The 17288-nt window shown below is 51.5% G+C and overlaps 1 protein-coding gene across 1 annotated transcript in view; it reads left to right on the top strand.

Annotated features, from left to right (window-relative positions):
• Positions 1-11523, top strand: part of fasn2 (fatty acid synthase 2) — a gene marked incomplete at both ends in the record, with an annotated part of 35650 nt that extends 24127 nt beyond the window's left edge. Inside the window, one exon of the mRNA XM_084325857.1 lies at positions 11321-11523. Coding sequence (XP_084181983.1) covers positions 11321-11523 — 203 coding nt within the window. The remainder of the gene's footprint in view (positions 1-11320) is intronic.
• Between the last annotated feature and the right edge of the window lie 5765 nt (positions 11524-17288).

The raw sequence follows: 17288 nt of genomic DNA on the forward strand, positions 1-17288 counted from the left end.
CTCTAATTAACGTGTTCTTTTGTCAACCGTCAATTAGAATCACGGTTCCCTCTCATCTCATCACAGAGTTCCGTCACCTCTACTGGCTTGGCACACATCACCCACATATTGTTATTTAGCATCTCAGCCCTCTGGCTGTAGCTCCGGAGTTTAGCCAACAGCTAGCCATTAAATGTTTTGCATGAGTTCTTAGTCTCCGAACAGTGTGACCTGGAACATGAACCGAATGAAGGAGCGTGATCTACAGTATGGATAATGCGAAGTAAAACTCACACATTAGCGGAGGGGCTTTGATGAGTATAGATCACTTTCTGTTCTCATGTCATTCCTTTGATGAGTCCTGTAGCAGCCCTTTTGCCAATCAAAAACAGCCACAATGGTTGCCGGTAAGCGTTCTGACACGTGCGTTAATGATTGAGATGTTGATCCAATTGTTGCAATAATAAAAGGCGATTTATTGCTCACAGGTGTTGTTTCTAATAACAATTGTTACTCAGCTGATAGAGTTGTACCCTTCCTGCTGACTTGCCGTACAAAACTTGTAAGTCGCTGTCACTTCGGATAAAAGTGTCAGCTAAATGACAAAATGTAATGTAAATGTAAATGTAATAAGAAAACACAAAGTGTCCAAAATACATCCACCTTCCTCAAATAACAACAGCTGAGTCTTCTTTTTCTTCTCCTGTTGAGTTTCCGGCAGATTAGACGCTTCACAGTGTATTACTGCCATTCTCCAGTTAAACCAAAATAAAAGAATAATATAATATATAATATATTCTATGATATAAACCTGTTTCGTGCATTTTCTTCACATTTATCTGATGGTTTTCTTTTCGGCTCAACAGAGTTTTTAAAGAAAAGGAGGAAAGACCTAGATCAGCTGTACCTCCAAGCACATTTCTGTTATGGTTTGACACCGACCCCAAACGCAACGACACAAGAGAGTAGGATTCAGAGTTGCCAAAAACAGGGGCTTGTTTATTGAGACTAATTAAACAGCATAGAATAGGAAGAGTCTAAACAAGACAGGAATTCAAGCAAGGATGAAAATGTTCTGCTGCTCTGCAGCTTCTCCCGAGGTGGTAGTAGGGGGTAGCAGATGCTGACGTCAGAGCCGCTCTGCAGACCTCTCTTGGCAGAATCTCCGAGGTGATGCGGGACCGAGAGAGAGAGAGAGGGAGCGAGTCAACACAGGGTGCAGGTAGAACGAGCAGGAGAACAGGAGAGGTGACTTGTACCCAAAAACAAAAGTTATCCAAGTGAACTAATCTTCGTGTAAACACACACAGTGAGCAATGTTCCAAAACACAATCCCAAGTGAAAAATATCTTCGGTGCAAAAATAGACACTGAGAGCGAAGTCCAAAATACAATCCAATGTGATAATATCTTCGGTGTGATAAACACACAGTGGGAGATGTTAGGTCAAAATATTATCCCAGTGAAACAATCAAAAAGGCAACCGCTGGGTGAGTGACTGTCTGATAAAAAGGTGGTAATCTTCAGTGTTATAAAAACACACGAAAACGGAATTTGATCAAAGTCATTAAAAACTCACCCAGGCGTTGTGCGTAAAGAGCGCTGGAACAGCAGCGGAGCGAGCGCGTCGCCACGGGAAAAAGGTGTCCAAGAGGAAGGCTTCTTGGATATCCTGGAGGTAAAGCACAGGGAACAACAGCAGCAGCAGGAACGGCGAATGCAAACAGAAAATATCAAAACGATCCAACAAAACTTGAGTGGGGAAACGGGGTATAAATAATACGGGATTGATTGATTGACAAGCAGTGACAGCTGGGGGATGTGATTGAAAAGCGTGTGGACGGGAGAGAACCAATCAACGACGTCTCTGGGAAGAAGCGTGTGAATGGGGGAATGAAATGATTAACAGAAACAAATGGAAAACAGAGCGAGGTGGTTTAAAGGAACAGAGCGAGTAGGTGAGCAAGGACAGAAACCTCACAGTACCCCCTCCCCCACGGGAGCCACCCGGCGACCAGGCCGACCCGGCTCGTCAGGATGGGCACGATGGAAGTCAGTGATCAAGCTGGGATCCACGATGAGCTGCCGGGAGACCCAGCTACGCTCCTCAGGACCGTAACCCTCCCAGTCTACCAGGTATTGGAACCCCCGGCCCCGCCGACGAACGCCCATCAACCGGCGGACCTGCCACTGGGGGTGACCATCCACCAACACGGGAGGCGGAGGATCAGGAGCTGGAGGCATAAGGGGACTGAGGGAGACGGGCTTAACCCGGGAGACATGGAACACGGGGTGGATGTGCATGGACACAGGAAGTTTCAGGCGCAGGGCCGCCGGACTGAGTACCTTCAGGACCTCGAAAGGTCCGACGAAACGGGGGTTGAGTTTCTTGGCCGAGGACCGTAGTGGCAGGTCCTTTGCGGAGAGCCACACCCTCTGCCCAGGGCGGTAAGTCGGCGCAGGAACCCGGCACCGGTCGGCACCACGACAGGCACGCTCAGATGTCCGGAGCAGCGCGGTCCTGGTGATCTCCCAAACTCGTCGGCAGCGGTCGAGGTGGACCTGCACGGAGGGAACTGCCACTTCCGCCTCCTGTGCGGGGAAAAGAGGGGGTTGGTAGCCCAGGGAAACCTCAAAGGGTGAGAGGCCGGTGGCGGAACTGACCATTGAATTGATGGAGTATTCAACCCAGGGAAGGAAACGGCTCCAGGATGCCGGTCTCTCGGCTGCCACACACCGAAGAGCGGACTCCACGCTCTGGTTCATCCTCTCCGTCTGCCCGTTAGTCTGGGGATGATAACCAGAGGAAAGACTGACCGTTGCCCCCAATCCCTTGCAAAAGGCCCGCCATACCTGGGAGGTGAACTGGGGCCCCCGGTCAGAGACGATGTCCTGGGGAAACCCATGAAGGCGGAACACGTGGTGAGTCAGGAGGTCCGCCGTCTCGGCCGCCGAGGGAAGCTTGGAAAGGGCCACGAGGTGAACCCCCTTGCTGAATCGATCCACCACGGTCAGAAGGCAGGTGTTCCCCTGGGAGGAGGGCAGACCTGTGACGAAGTCCAGTGCCACATGTGACCACGGACGGCTCGGAACGGGAAGTGGCTGCAAGAGCCCGGAGGGTGCCTGGTGAGAGGCCTTGCTGCGGGCACAGACCGCACAGGCCAATACGAACTCCTTGACGTCGTTCCGCATGGTGGGTCACCAGAAACGACGAGCCAGGAAGGAGAACGTGCGATGGACGCCAGGGTGGCAGGCGAACCGGCTGGTATGGCCCCAAAGCAGTACCCGGGACCGGGCAGAGTCGGGGACGAAGAGACGATGCATAGGGATGTTGCTAGGAGCACGCTGGAAGCGTAGGGCACGCCTAACCACACCCTCGATGCCCAAGGTGATGGCTCCAACCACTCGGGCCTCCGGGAGGATGGGAGTAGGGTCCTCAGAGGGTGGAGCCCCCTTCGAGTGTAACCGGGACAGGGAGTCGGCCTTCGTGTTGCGGGAACCGGGGCGGAAGGTCAGCGAGAAGTCGAACCGACTGAGGAAACTGGCCCATCTCGCCTGCCGACCGTTGAGGCGCCTGGAAGCGCGGATGAACGTCAGGTTCTTGTGGTCCGTCCAGATGGTAAAAGGCTCCTCGGCACCCTCTAGCCAATGACGCCACTCCTCCAACGCAGCCACGACCGCCAGCAGCTCCCGATTGCCGGTGTCGTAGTTCCTCTCGGCAGGGAGGAAGCGACGCGAGTAGAAGGCGCAAGGATGCACCTTCTGGTCCGAAAGAGAACGTTGGGATAGGACAGCGCCCAGGCCAGTATCCGAGGCGTCCACCTCCACAATGAACTGTCTCTTGGGGTCAGGGTGGAGCAGGATAGGGGCGGAAGTGAACCTCTTCTTGAGGGAGCGGAACGCAGCGCATGCCGCTGGGGACCAGTCGAACGGCAGAGCGGGGGAGGTCAGCTTGGTAAGTGGCTCTGCCACTTGACTGTAGTTCCGGATGAACTTTCGGTAGAAGTTGGCGAACCCGAGGAAACTCTGTAACTCCTTCCGAGTGGTGGGTTCTGGCCAATCCTCCACAGCCTGGATCTTGCGAGGATCCGCTCGGGTCAAGCCCTTCTCAACGATGAAGCCCAGGTAGTCGACGGAGTCGGAGTGGAAACGGCACTTCTCCGCCTTGACGAAGAGCCGATTGTGGAGGAGGCGCTCCAGCACACGGCGGACATGCTGGATGTGTTCCTCGAGGGTCCTGGAGAAGATGAGAATGTCGTCCAGGTACACCACCACGAACACCTCCAGCATGTCACGAAGGACGTCGTTCATGAGTGCCTGGAATACCGCCGGGGCGTTGGTGAGGCCGAACGGCATCACTAGGTACTCGTAGTGGCCCCTGGGGGTCTTGAAGGCGGTCTTCCATTCATCGCCCTCACGGATACGGACAAGATGGTAGGCACTCCGGAGGTCCAGCTTGGTGAAGAACGAGGCCTGGGTCAGTGGCTCGAAGGTGGAGCTCATGAGAGGTAGAGGGTATTTGTTCTTGATGGTGATCTCGTTGAGCTGACGATAGTCAATGCAGGGTCGCAGGTCCCCATCCTTCTTACCAACAAAGAAGAAACCGGCCGCCACCGGGGAGGAGGAAGGCCGAATGAGTCCTGCTTCCAATGACTCAGAGATGTAGAGATCCATCGCCTTCTTCTCCGGAACGGTCAGACTGTAGAGGCGGCTGCCGGGAAGGGGAGCCCCTTGGCGGAGGTCGATGGCGCAGTCATAGGGGCGGTGAGGTGGAAGGGCCTGAGCCCTGGATTTACTGAAAACCTCCAAGAGGTCGTGGTACTCGGGAGGTATGGACGAGAGGTCCGGAGGCAACTCACCAGCGGGCCTCCGGGGCGAGGGACAGGACGCCGCCTGCAGACACAGGGCGTGACAGGAGGAGCTCCAGCCCTTGATGGTACCGGAGGACCAGGCGATGTGGGGCTCGTGCAGCGCGAGCCAGGGCCTACCCAGGACCACCGGGACAAGGGGGGATTGGGTGATGAGGAACTGGATTCTCTCGACGTGGTTACCAGCGATGGTCAGCACGACTGGGCTGGTGCGTTGAGAGATGTCGGCCAGGCGGTGTTGGTCCAACGAGAAGATCTCCAAGGGCCTCACAAGGTCCTCAAGTGGAATGTTGGCTCGGGTAGCGAACTCGAAGTCGAGGAAATTCTCGTCTGCCCCAGAGTCGATGAGGGCCTCCACCGTGGCACGTTGGTCCCCCCAGGCCAGGGTGACGCTCATCAGATGGTCAGGTGGTGCGCGGCGCTGGGAATGGGAAAAACGGCTCACCAGGATCTCCCGGGGTCTCGGCGAGCCTGATCTTTTGGCCGGGTGGGACAGTCGGCGATTCGGTGTCCCGCACCTCCGCAGTAGAGGCAGAGACCGGACCTGAGCCTTGCCTCACGCTCCGCCTGGCTCAGATGAGAGCGTCCCAGCTGCATGGGTTCCTCCTCGCGAACCGAACGGGGAGGCCTGCTACCACCAGTAGTGTTGAGGACAGGGCGTCCAGGAGTGACGTCATGCGTCCGGGGAATCCGGGGTACCTCAGGAGGTAACAGTCGGGTCCTCTCGCGCCTTCTCTCCAGGAGGCGTCCGTCGATGCGGATGACGAGGCTAAACAGGTCCTCGAGGGAGTCGGGCAACTCCCGGGTAGCGAGCTGGTCCCGGACTGCGTCACTGAGTCCCCTCAAGAAGGTTAGGCGAAGTGCAGGGTCGTTCCATCCACTCTCCACCGCCGCCAGTCGAAACTCCAGGACATAGTCCGTCACCCTGCCGCTCCCCTGTCGGAAAGTCCCCAACCGGGCTCCGGGGTCCAGACCTCGGGCTGGATGGTGGAACACTCTGCGGAGCTCCGCCACGAAGTCTGGATAGGAGAAAACAAAATCTGCATCCATTGCCCAGGAGGAAGTGACCCACTGGGCAGCATGGCCTGAAAGCAAGTTCGTCATATAAGCCACTTGGGACCCTCGAGCAGTAAAACGGCTTGGTTGATGACGGAAAACCAACTCACATTGCATGATGAATGTGGCACACTCCTCGGGATTGCCGTCGAACAGCCGTGGGACGGAGAGACGGGGTTCCCGAGGTGCGGGATCTGCTGGGGCTGCGGTGAATGCTCCTGAAGGATGTGAAGGAAGTAAAGCATTAACGGTGTCGCTCAGCGAGTGAAGCTGAGCGAGAATACCGGATTGTTGTCCCGCCAGAGCGGCCATTGACCCTTGAATAGGCAGGACCTGTTCCCTGAGATCCTGCACCGCAGCCGCAGCCCTCTCTAGTTGGAGACTGTGATCCCTGGTCAACTCGACTTGATTAGCAAGTGCGGTTCTGACCCTCTCTGTGTCGGCTGGGGTCGTCATTTTGGTTGGATCGTAATGTTATGGTTTGACACCGACCCCAAACGCAACGACACAAGAGAGTAGGATTCAGAGTTGCCAAAAACAGGGGCTTGTTTATTGAGACTAATTAAACAGCATAGAATAGGAAGAGTCTAAACAAGACAGGAATTCAAGCAAGGATGAAAATGTTCTGCTGCTCTGCAGCTTCTCCCGAGGTGGTAGTAGGGGGTAGCAGATGCTGACGTCAGAGCCGCTCTGCAGACCTCTCTCGGCAGAATCTCCGAGGTGATGCGGGACCGAGAGAGAGAGAGAGAGAGGGAGCGAGTCAACACAGGGTGCAGGTAGAACGAGCAGGAGAACAGGAGAGGTGACTTGTACCCAAAAACAAAAGTTATCCAAGTGAACTAATCTTCGTGTAAACACACACAGTGAGCAATGTTCCAAAACACAATCCCAAGTGAAAAATATCTTCGGTGCAAAAATAGACACTGAGAGCGAAGTCCAAAATACAATCCAATGTGATAATATCTTCGGTGTGATAAACACACAGTGGGAGATGTTAGGTCAAAATATTATCCCAGTGAAACAATCAAAAAGGCAACCGCTGGGTGAGTGACTGTCTGATAAAAAGGTGGTAATCTTCAGTGTTATAAAAACACACGAAAACGGAATTTGATCAAAGACAGTCATTAAAAACTCACCCAGGCGTTGTGCGTAAAGAGCGCTGGAACAGCAGCGGAGCGAGCGCGTCGCCACGGGAAAAAGGTGTCCAAGAGGAAGGCTTCTTGGATATCCTGGAGGTAAAGCACAGGGAACAACAGCAGCAGCAGGAACGGCGAATGCAAACAGAAAATATCAAAACGATCCAACAAAACTTGAGTGGGGAAACGGGGTATAAATAATACGGGATTGATTGATTGACAAGCAGTGACAGCTGGGGGATGTGATTGAAAAGCGTGTGGACGGGAGAGAACCAATCAACGACGTCTCTGGGAAGAAGCGTGTGAATGGGGGAATGAAATGATTAACAGAAACAAATGGAAAACAGAGCGAGGTGGTTTAAAGGAACAGAGCGAGTAGGTGAGCAAGGACAGAAACCTCACAATTTCTCTCTTCACTATACCTTTTACAGTGTAACATGACGTATGAAACAGGTTTCCCAACTGTTTTAAGACTGCTACCTGTCCTAGACCACAACGGCCCAGCCTTATCTTGTTAGTTTAACACGCTTTCTATTCCCGCACATAATATTTATCTTCTTGACAGACTCTTGAATAGAAAAGTAGCACCTTCCTCTTTTCATTGTTCATCTCATTGTTTCATTCATCTTGCCACTCCTTTCCCAGTATTTCTTTAGTTACATTATGGAATTGTGTTCTGCCAAACAGTGAATTAAGGTCCACTTTTTCTTTGTAGAAAATAAAGAGATTTAGCTATTTTATCCACCATTTAATTTCCCTTTACCCAAATACTCCTTCTCATCCCCTCTTCTCCTGTTTCCAGATGCATGTCCTGATTGACACACATATCAGCTGTTTGCCTGTTTCCTTATTACTTCATTAACAGCTTCATTTTCACCATCATGTTAAACTGGCAAACTCGTTTTTTTATACATTTCAGACATTCTGTGAACTCTTGACCAAATGTGTCTGGTAGGGGTGTCTGGAGCTACTGTCTCCAGTAGGGCTGTCCCAGACTAAGGAATTGTATAGTCGACTTGTAGTCGCCAAAATTAGCCGATAGTCGACTATTAGTCGACTATGAAAAAAAAATATATATGAAAAAAATAAAGTATAATTTATTTTTTATTATTATTATTATTTTGTATCATTCCATTTGGGCTGTGGGGGTGCTTAATAGGTGCAAAATATATCTTATATTATATCTATGGGTCTAATAACGCCGTCGGGTCTCAGTGAGTTGCTTCTAGTCAACATGCCTGAGACAGATTGTTTTTTCATCGGTACATTTCCGTTTTATACCGTTTTGAATAGAGTATGGTTTGGGTGTTTTTCAGTAATTCCAGAAAAAAGGCGAGAAAAAGGCGTTTTACTGTAATCCAGTCATCACGTTGTAATTTTTCGGCTGATTATCTAATCATCCTGAAATCAACACTAGATTATCATTAGTATGTCTCCTCGTCCATACATGAAATGACCGTCGTAGCGGGGCGCTCCCCCCCCCCCCACCCCCACCGCAGCCAATGGTAAACAGCCATACACGGTCCACACATATAGCTGTGATCGCGGTAGAAATAAATGTCAGATCAACGATCAAATTTATATATAATCTTCTTACCTTGTATCTGATGTAATGCAAAAGAGATAATCCAAATATCTGATCGCAATTCCAAATAATCCGCACCACACTACCGACCGGTTCACAATGACGGGCGGGCGGAGTTACTGCTCGATGCCACCGTTGTATAGAACTGGTTCGCCCGAGTATTTAAACCCTGTCCGCCCGGCTCAGATCGCCTCCTAAAACACACCAACCCATTTTCTTTTTTTAATCCACTTTTTCTCCTTATTTTCAATTTTTCTCCCATCCCAATTTCGTGTATCCAATTCTCCCCTCCCCTGTCTTGAACGTTGCTCGACTATGCCCCCCACTGGTTGGTTGTAGAGAGGATAGAAGCCTTGCATCACGTGTTCCCTCCGGCACACAAGGAGGCAGCCTGTCACATCTTTTCGCCTGCCAGCGCGGACTCTCATTGGCGAGGTGTAACGCATGGGAGGCTCACACTATCCTCGCCACTTCCTGTCTCTGCTGTGCAGGCGTCTCCCAAGGTCACTGTCCACAATGTCCAATCCCCACCCATCGACTTCCACCCGCTGACTCTGCCAAATGAGCAGTAGGAGTTAGATCATTTTGTGTCCTGTACTGTTGTAATTGTGTAGGGACTGTCCTGCTCCACTAGGGGCAGGCTTTTCTCATTCACTAGACTGGGGGCGGGGCTGGCTTTTCTTCATTCACAGGATGGCAGCCATCTTTTCTACCGAATGTACCTGTCGCACACTGTACAACAACCGAGACTCCCGAGACTGGTAAGTTACTTATTAAGGCTATACAATAAATCTAATCATATTCACAATGTCTCTCTTAAACCCGAGGGTAGAGTGCACAAACTCTACGAAGGCAATGCTGAGACTGGGATTCGATACCGGAGTCTCTTGCATTGGTGACGAGCGCAATCTCCGCTACGCCACCCAGCCGCCTACACCAACCAATTTTCAATGAGATGCAATAGCTCCGCCTGGAAGTAGAGGGCGGTGTTGACTGTCTGCCAGCTCAGACAGGCTCTGAAGAGGATACCAGAGGCTGCAGCTATGAATTATGAATAGATATAGCGAATAAATGAAATAACGATCCCAAAAACGAGTTAACTCGTTTCTGGCGCTCAACGCATGGCGGCCAATAACGAGTTAACTCGTTTATGGCGCAGAATGTGTTAATGTCTGAAGGAGTCGACGGAAAGCTTCTTGTTCTCTGCAAAAGCATGCAATTGGTCCACTGATGGATACATCTTGATATTTGTCTAGTCTAGTGTGTTCATTAGATGGGTGACATCCTCTTTCAGTGCCTCTGTGCCTGTTTTCTTAGGCAGTTAGCCTCTGTTATGTGTGCCATTAGAGTTAGCCACGCTTCTAGGCCTCTTTTCTTTTGGAAAGAATGATACAAATATATATATATAATAAAAATATTTTTTTGTGTGCATCTCCATCTCTGCTTATTTTTAAAGCAAACTACAAAAAAATTCTCATCCAAAAGTAGTAGATAGATAACAGGTCATACATGTAGGTATGCATTTGGTTATGTGGGTGGGTAGGTTTGTAGGCAGGTGGGTGGGTTGTTATATATTATTATGTACACAGTATATGCATGTATGTACTGTGTGTATGTATGTTTGTATTAACACAAATCTTTTAATGTATTCTGGTATTTTATAATATGCATATTTTTGTATTTTTGTATGTTTGATTTTATAAAACAGGGGACGTTCTTGATAAGCCTCTAGGCTTCTAACTTCTCCTTCACAATCGTTATAACTTATTATGTATTGTTTTTACTTCTGTTTAACTGTGTTAATAAACAAACAAACAAACAAACAAACTTTCTTTTTTGTTTTTAAACTTGTGAAGCACTCTGTGCATTTGTGCTGGGAAGGGTGCTATACAAATAAAGCCTTTTACTTACTTATTTACTTACTGCTCGTTTGTACACTAATGACTAAAGCATAACATAGCATTGGATACTTTCTTGCATCTATAGCTGTTACAAAGGGTCAGATTAAACCGAATATATATATTTATTGCCTGAGATCCCATGTATAATATTTGTATGTCGTTTGATATCCCCTGTATATTCCTTGTACAATATGCACTGAATATCCCTTTAGTCTAGCAGGACAGACCATAATATTCATTCCCCTATTGGAAGCGATCCCCTGGCGCCAGGTACCGAGTAAAGCCTTATCCCCTCGAGCTGACTTGAAGGCTACCGCCGGGACTTGCCCAGGCATGCCCGCTTTCGCCCACGGCTACGAGACCGAGAGGCGACAGAAATGAGATAGGCACTATTTGTCCGCCGTGGATATAAATATGGCGCAAGAATACAGAACCCCCCTTGCAGTTCCCGTTCAGTTCGCCTTCAGTTCAGTCTGGTTCAGTTACCGAGTAAAGCCTTACCCACTACGCAACGTGCGGTACAGCAGGGCTCGCATTGCCCCAATATATACGTCTGTTTGTCGTATCGTTCTCTATTCATTAGTAAACCTTCATTACGAGTCAAAGACCACGTGAAGTGGGTAATTGTGTGTCTACATAGAGCACTTATTGCCCGTGCTAATAGGATAGACCAACGTCAAGTTCAACTCTGAACCACCGCGCACTACCGCGCAACACGGAGGATTTACCCCGCCAGCAGAGCCACTTTTCCGGCAAGGATTATTCTTCAGTGCTTTGACTGTGGCGGCTGGAGCAGAACCGTCTGCCCCGCTGCTGCTGTGGGAACTACACATCTACCGTGAGGACCTCCACTCGAGTCCGTCTCTGCCGGAGCAGAGACCCCACGGCGTTACCTGCGTGGCGCGCACCCTGGGACCAGCAGCTGCTTTCCCCGCTGAGCCAGGGAGTAAAGACCGCTCCCCCTGCAGGTGCCTCGCTGAGGACCAGTGGACTAATTGACTTGCATAGAGCTTTGGCCCCCTCTGCTGGCTTACAACCGGTAGTACACCCTTTCCCAGAATAACCAGATCTAATTACCTTAATATTCACTATTGATTTGACTGCACATTCTTTGCCTTATAAGCGCAATCTAAGTACTGTAAACAATCCCTTTTATGTAATAAATATTGTAAACTAGTATTCTGTGTGGAAAACCCTGTTATTGTGCGAGTGTTGTCATCTAGAATACCTTTGTACGGTATTGGCCAGTAATGTACAAGTCGGTAGTGATTAATGATATCAGTACTTGATTAATACAGTCAGGGAATTGTACCCCTCAGTTACAATTGGTCCTTCGATAGCCGAGATAATAATTAGCGTAATATTAATATAATATTAATATGGAATTGGCCGATGACGAACACTCCACAAACGGTTCTCCTAAGCTAGATCGCCCGCAGCGCAGACGACAGCCACCTCCCTACCTAGAGGCATACTCTGTCAGTCCAATACCTAGCTTTAAAGGGAAGTTAAACGCGGAAAAAGTAGAAAGTAAAATTATGTCCGACCTTAACAACCAGGCTACCCCGCCAACCGAGGCCCTACTGGGTGCTAATGTAACTGACCAAGCTCACGGTGGGGACCAGGAGGGAACTGACACGACTTTACCCCCAGACAATACCGAAGAAATAGCCCCCGATCACCCCCGGGAGGAAGACAACCCTAGAGAGACGCGCACCCAGGAGACGGATCTCCTCGGTACGCAACCGGAGAATGGATCTCCAACAAGTACTGCGGGGAGCCGATCGCCCCGAACGGCGTCTTCCCCCAGCGAGGCGGACAAGATGCTGGCGCAAGCACTCATCGCCACCCTGGCAGCCTCCACCGAACGCGATCGACTTCAAGCGCAACAGACGTGCGAGCGCGAACATTATGCAGGCGAGCGAGAGCGCTTCCAGGCGCAACAAAGGAGCGAAGACGACCGAATAAGACTGGAGACCAGACGCCTCCAGACAGAAGAGAACATCGAGAGAAGCCGCGCCGACGCCGCCCATGCCAGCGCCAATGCCCAGCGCGACGTCGAGAGAAGCCGCGCCGACGTCGCAAATGCACAGCTCCACGCCGCCCATGCCAGCGCCAATGCCCAGCGCGACGTCGCCAACGCACAGCGCGACGCTGCCCAGACCAGCGCCAACGCCCAGCGCGACGTCGCCAATGCGCAGCGCGACGCCGCCAATGCCCAGCGCGAAGCAGCGCGCGACGCAGCCCATGCCCGGCGCGAGGCAGAGCGTGACCGGATGCAGGCGGAGCTGATGGACAAACTGGTTGCCATGGCGACACCCCCTCACTCCGCACGGAGCTCCCAGAGGTCGTCAAGACATGGGTCTAGGACACATTCCCCTACCCGACGAAGCGACCCGGGACCCCGTCTACAGGAGGAGCCTGTCCACGTCTCTGAACCCCCTCCCCAGCCGGTCCATACGAGACCTAGCAACCGGGGTACAGAACCGAACCACGCCGAGAGACTGAACAGAAGACTCCAGGTCCTAGCAGAGGAAGAGGAGGAGGAAGAGGAGGGGTGTCAAGCCGACCAGCAGCAACGTGCTCTGGCCCAGGAGGCCCAGTACAGCCCCGACCCGCAGCAACGTACTCAGGACCAGGAGGTCCAGTACAGCCCAGAAGTCAGCCCCGAGGCCCTGCGCTACAAACCCCCGACTCAACTCACGGGTGAGTTTGACGCACCGTCAGCCCCGAGGAACAGCACCTGGGTACCCGACCTTCGGTACCCACCAAGTACCAGCCCAAGACGACACGCAAGAGGAGACTCGCCTAGGAGGCCTCTCCCCCAACGCTCACCGATGTATCAGTCACCCACAGCGTCATACATCGCCACGCCGTCAATTCCAGACTTCATCCATGAGAATCGAGCACAGTACACGGAGCTCCGGATGTGCTTAGAGACAATGATGGTGGATGTCGCTGATGAACGCCACAAGTATGCAATATTACTGAAGCACCTGAAAGTACCGCGAGCGCACAATATAGCGCTGGCCTACGCCTCCTCTTCGACACCATACACAGCGGCCCTTGCAGCGCTGGACCAGAGATATGGACGTATATGGGATTACGTGATAGAAGAGATAAGGCATATTGACCGCCTACCCCCAGCCACAGACAATCGAGCACTGGACGACCTGTCCATCAGAGTGCAGTCCCTGGTAGGGATGCTGGGAGCGCAGAGGGAAAAGGGTAGGCATGAACTATACGCCAACTCAAATGTAGAGAGGATCTTGGAGAAGCTACCGCCCGCCCGACAGGAGCGCTTTAGGCGGCAGAGAGACCACCGAGACCCTAATGGCCCCGAACCGAACCTCCTCGATCTAGCCGACTTCCTGGCGAGAGAAGTCAGCAGCTTACGGCTAGATACATTCGGACGGAGCACCCCTGGCTCCAGAGAAGGACCCAGGAGAATAAATGATGGAAGAAGATCGGTGACTGTCATGCACCAATCAGAGTCAGTACCGCAGCACTCCAACCACAACACCCCCTCGACGAAAGAGGACCAGTGGAAGATTGAGTGCCAGTACTGTGCGGGAGAACATCGGCTCCATCAGTGCGAAGATTTCAAGAAGCTGACCACGGATGATGTGAGCCAGTGGGTCAAGGACCACCGCCGCTGCTTCCGCTGCGCGCGCAGCCACCTAGCAGCTGAGTGCCACCTGAAGAAAAAGTGCAGCAGGTGCGGTGGCACCCACCTGGAGGTCCTGCACGACATCAACAAGCGTCACCCAGGACAACAGAGTGGGCCCGTCGCGGTCATGTACCACGCAGAGGCGGTGGCACCAGAACCAAAGTTCCACCAGACCGCTCCCTTCTGTCCCGACTGCTACGGCAGACACTGGCGGACAAGGTGCGACTCGTACCACATAGAGTCTACGTCACCACCCACAGGAGTGCTCCACATTGACCAGCACAGCGAGACCCCCCGAGTGCTCCTCAAAGTGGTCAGAGTGCTCCTGAGCCACGGGGACGAAGTCATGGACACTTACGCCGTCCTTGATGACGGGTCAGAGAAGACCCTTCTGCTCGCGTCCGCTGCGGCCCAGCTGGGACTGCGGGGGAGCGAGAACCAAATGACGATTCGGACAATAAGAAGAGATTTAAAGACGATAAAGGGCGAGAATGTCTCCTTCACTATCGCAGCAAGCGGGCAGCCAGAGCGACGGTACAAGATCACAAATGCTTTCACCAGCCAAGAAATAGGACTATCGCAGTACACCTACCCTGTCACCAAGTTGATGGATAAATATGTGCACCTGCGTCAACTACCTATCCCGCTCATAGACGGCGTCACCCCGACCCTGTTGATAGGCTCCGACCATGCAGAACTCATAGTCCCGATTGACCGGGTCCATACAGGCCCCCGAGGCTGTCCTGCAGCAGTCGAGACCCGCCTAGGATGGACATTACAAGGGCCCCTCGCTAAATCTCTCAACCGAACCGCAGCCACTAGCTGCTTCCACTCCAGAGCAACAGAAGAAGACACCGGCCTCTCCCCCATACAGCAGAGGCTATTGACATTAAGTGAGAGGCCCGTGAGAGAACCGTGGGTACCAGAGGGAGTTCGGAACTCCACCCCCCTCAGCTGCGCTTCAGACGTAGCTGACCTCGAACCCAGCACCCCAAGCGACTCCTTGACGGGGCGGCCGGGACCGGCCCCTCCTCACACGGGGTACAGAGCGAACAAGAGAAACAGACGGAGGAGGAGAAAGCACAGCCAAGCCAAGATCAAAGCAGTCTCAGGCCTGCTTCCTCCTAAGCCCCCCTTCATCCCGTCCAGTCGTCATGACCATAGACCAGTCACCACCCCGAGTTGCGTGGCCGGCCGGCCGCGTAAGCAAAGTGACCACTGGTACCGACGGAAAGGTCAGAGTGGCAGAAGTGCTCGGCCAAGGGCGGATCTACAACCGACCCGTGGCGAGGCTGATCGAGCCGCCAAGGCTCCCCGACTTGCCTAATGACGACCATGACCCCTGACTTTGTGAACTGACCGACCCCTCACAGACATTGAGTGGTGGACAGTGCGGTTAATCTGTCCCTGCTTAGCTAATTAGGTGGGACTAATTAGGGGGCGGCTGTTACAAAGGGTCAGATTAAACCGAATATATATATTTATTGCCTGAGATCCCATGTATAATATTTGTATGTCGTTTGATATCCCCTGTATATTCCTTGTACAATATGCACTGAATATCCCTTTAGTCTAGCAGGACAGACCATAATATTCATTCCCCTATTGGAAGCGATCCCCTGGCGCCAGGTACCGAGTAAAGCCTTATCCCCTCGAGCTGACTTGAAGGCTACCGCCGGGACTTGCCCAGGCATGCCCGCTTTCGCCCACGGCTACGAGACCGAGAGGCGACAGAAATGAGATAGGCACTATTTGTCCGCCGTGGATATAAATATGGCGCAAGAATACAGAACCCCCCTTGCAGTTCCCGTTCAGTTCGCCTTCAGTTCAGTCTGGTTCAGTTACCGAGTAAAGCCTTACCCACTACGCAACGTGCGGTACAGCAGGGCTCGCATTGCCCCAATATAGTCTCGTGTTATCCTAAATACGTCTGTTTGTCGTATCGTTCTCTATTCATTAGTAAACCTTCATTACGAGTCAAAGACCACGTGAAGTGGGTAATTGTGTGTCTACATAGAGCACTTATTGCCCGTGCTAATAGGATAGACCAACGTCAAGTTCAACTCTGAACCACCGCGCACTACCGCGCAACACGGAGGATTTACCCCGCCAGCAGAGCCACTTTTCCGGCAAGGATTATTCTTCAGTGCTTTGACTGTGGCGGCTGGAGCAGAACCGTCTGCCCCGCTGCTGCTGTGGGAACTACACATCTACCGTGAGGACCTCCACTCGAGTCCGTCTCTGCCGGAGCAGAGACCCCACGGCGTTACCTGCGTGGCGCGCACCCTGGGACCAGCAGCTGCTTTCCCCGCTGAGCCAGGGAGTAAAGACCGCTCCCCCTGCAGGTGCCTCGCTGAGGACCAGTGGACTAATTTACTTGCATAGAGCTTTGGCCCCCTCTGCTGGCTTACAACCGGTAGTACACCCTTTCCCAGAATAACCAGATCTAATTACCTTAATATTCACTATTGATTTGACTGCACATTCTTTGCCTTATAAGCGCAATCTAAGTACTGTAAACAATCCCTTTTATGTAATAAATATTGTAAACTAGTATTCTGTGTGGAAAACCCTGTTATTGTGCGAGTGTTGTCATCTAGAATACCTTTGTACGGTATTGGCCAGTAATGTACAAGTCGGTAGTGATTAATGATATCAGTACTTGATTAATACAGTCAGGGAATTGTACCCCTCAGTTACAATAGCCTTATTTCTATTAATTTCTTAACCATCTACATGCCTTATTTCTATTACTTTCTTAACCATCTACACCTTATTTCTATTACTTTCTTAACCATATATACACCTTATTTCTATTACTTTCTTAACCATCTATACGCCTTATTTCTATTATTTTCTTAACCATCTATACACCTTATTTGTATTACTTTCTTAACCATCTATATGCCTTATTTATATTACTCTCTTAACCATATACGCCTTACATTTTTAAGCATTTTTACAGCTTTTACTGGTCACGCAGGACAGACAGAGGAGAGGGCGAACGGGAGGAGATGTGGGGAAGACATGCGACAAATATTACCGGGAGCGGGAGGCGAACCACGTAGGTGTGCGAGGCACTACTATGTGGTGC

The sequence above is a fragment of the Notolepis coatsorum genome, assembly GCF_963971535.1.
Source record: "Notolepis coatsorum genome assembly, chromosome: 12".
Taxonomy (NCBI): Eukaryota; Metazoa; Chordata; class Actinopteri; order Aulopiformes; family Paralepididae; genus Notolepis; species Notolepis coatsorum.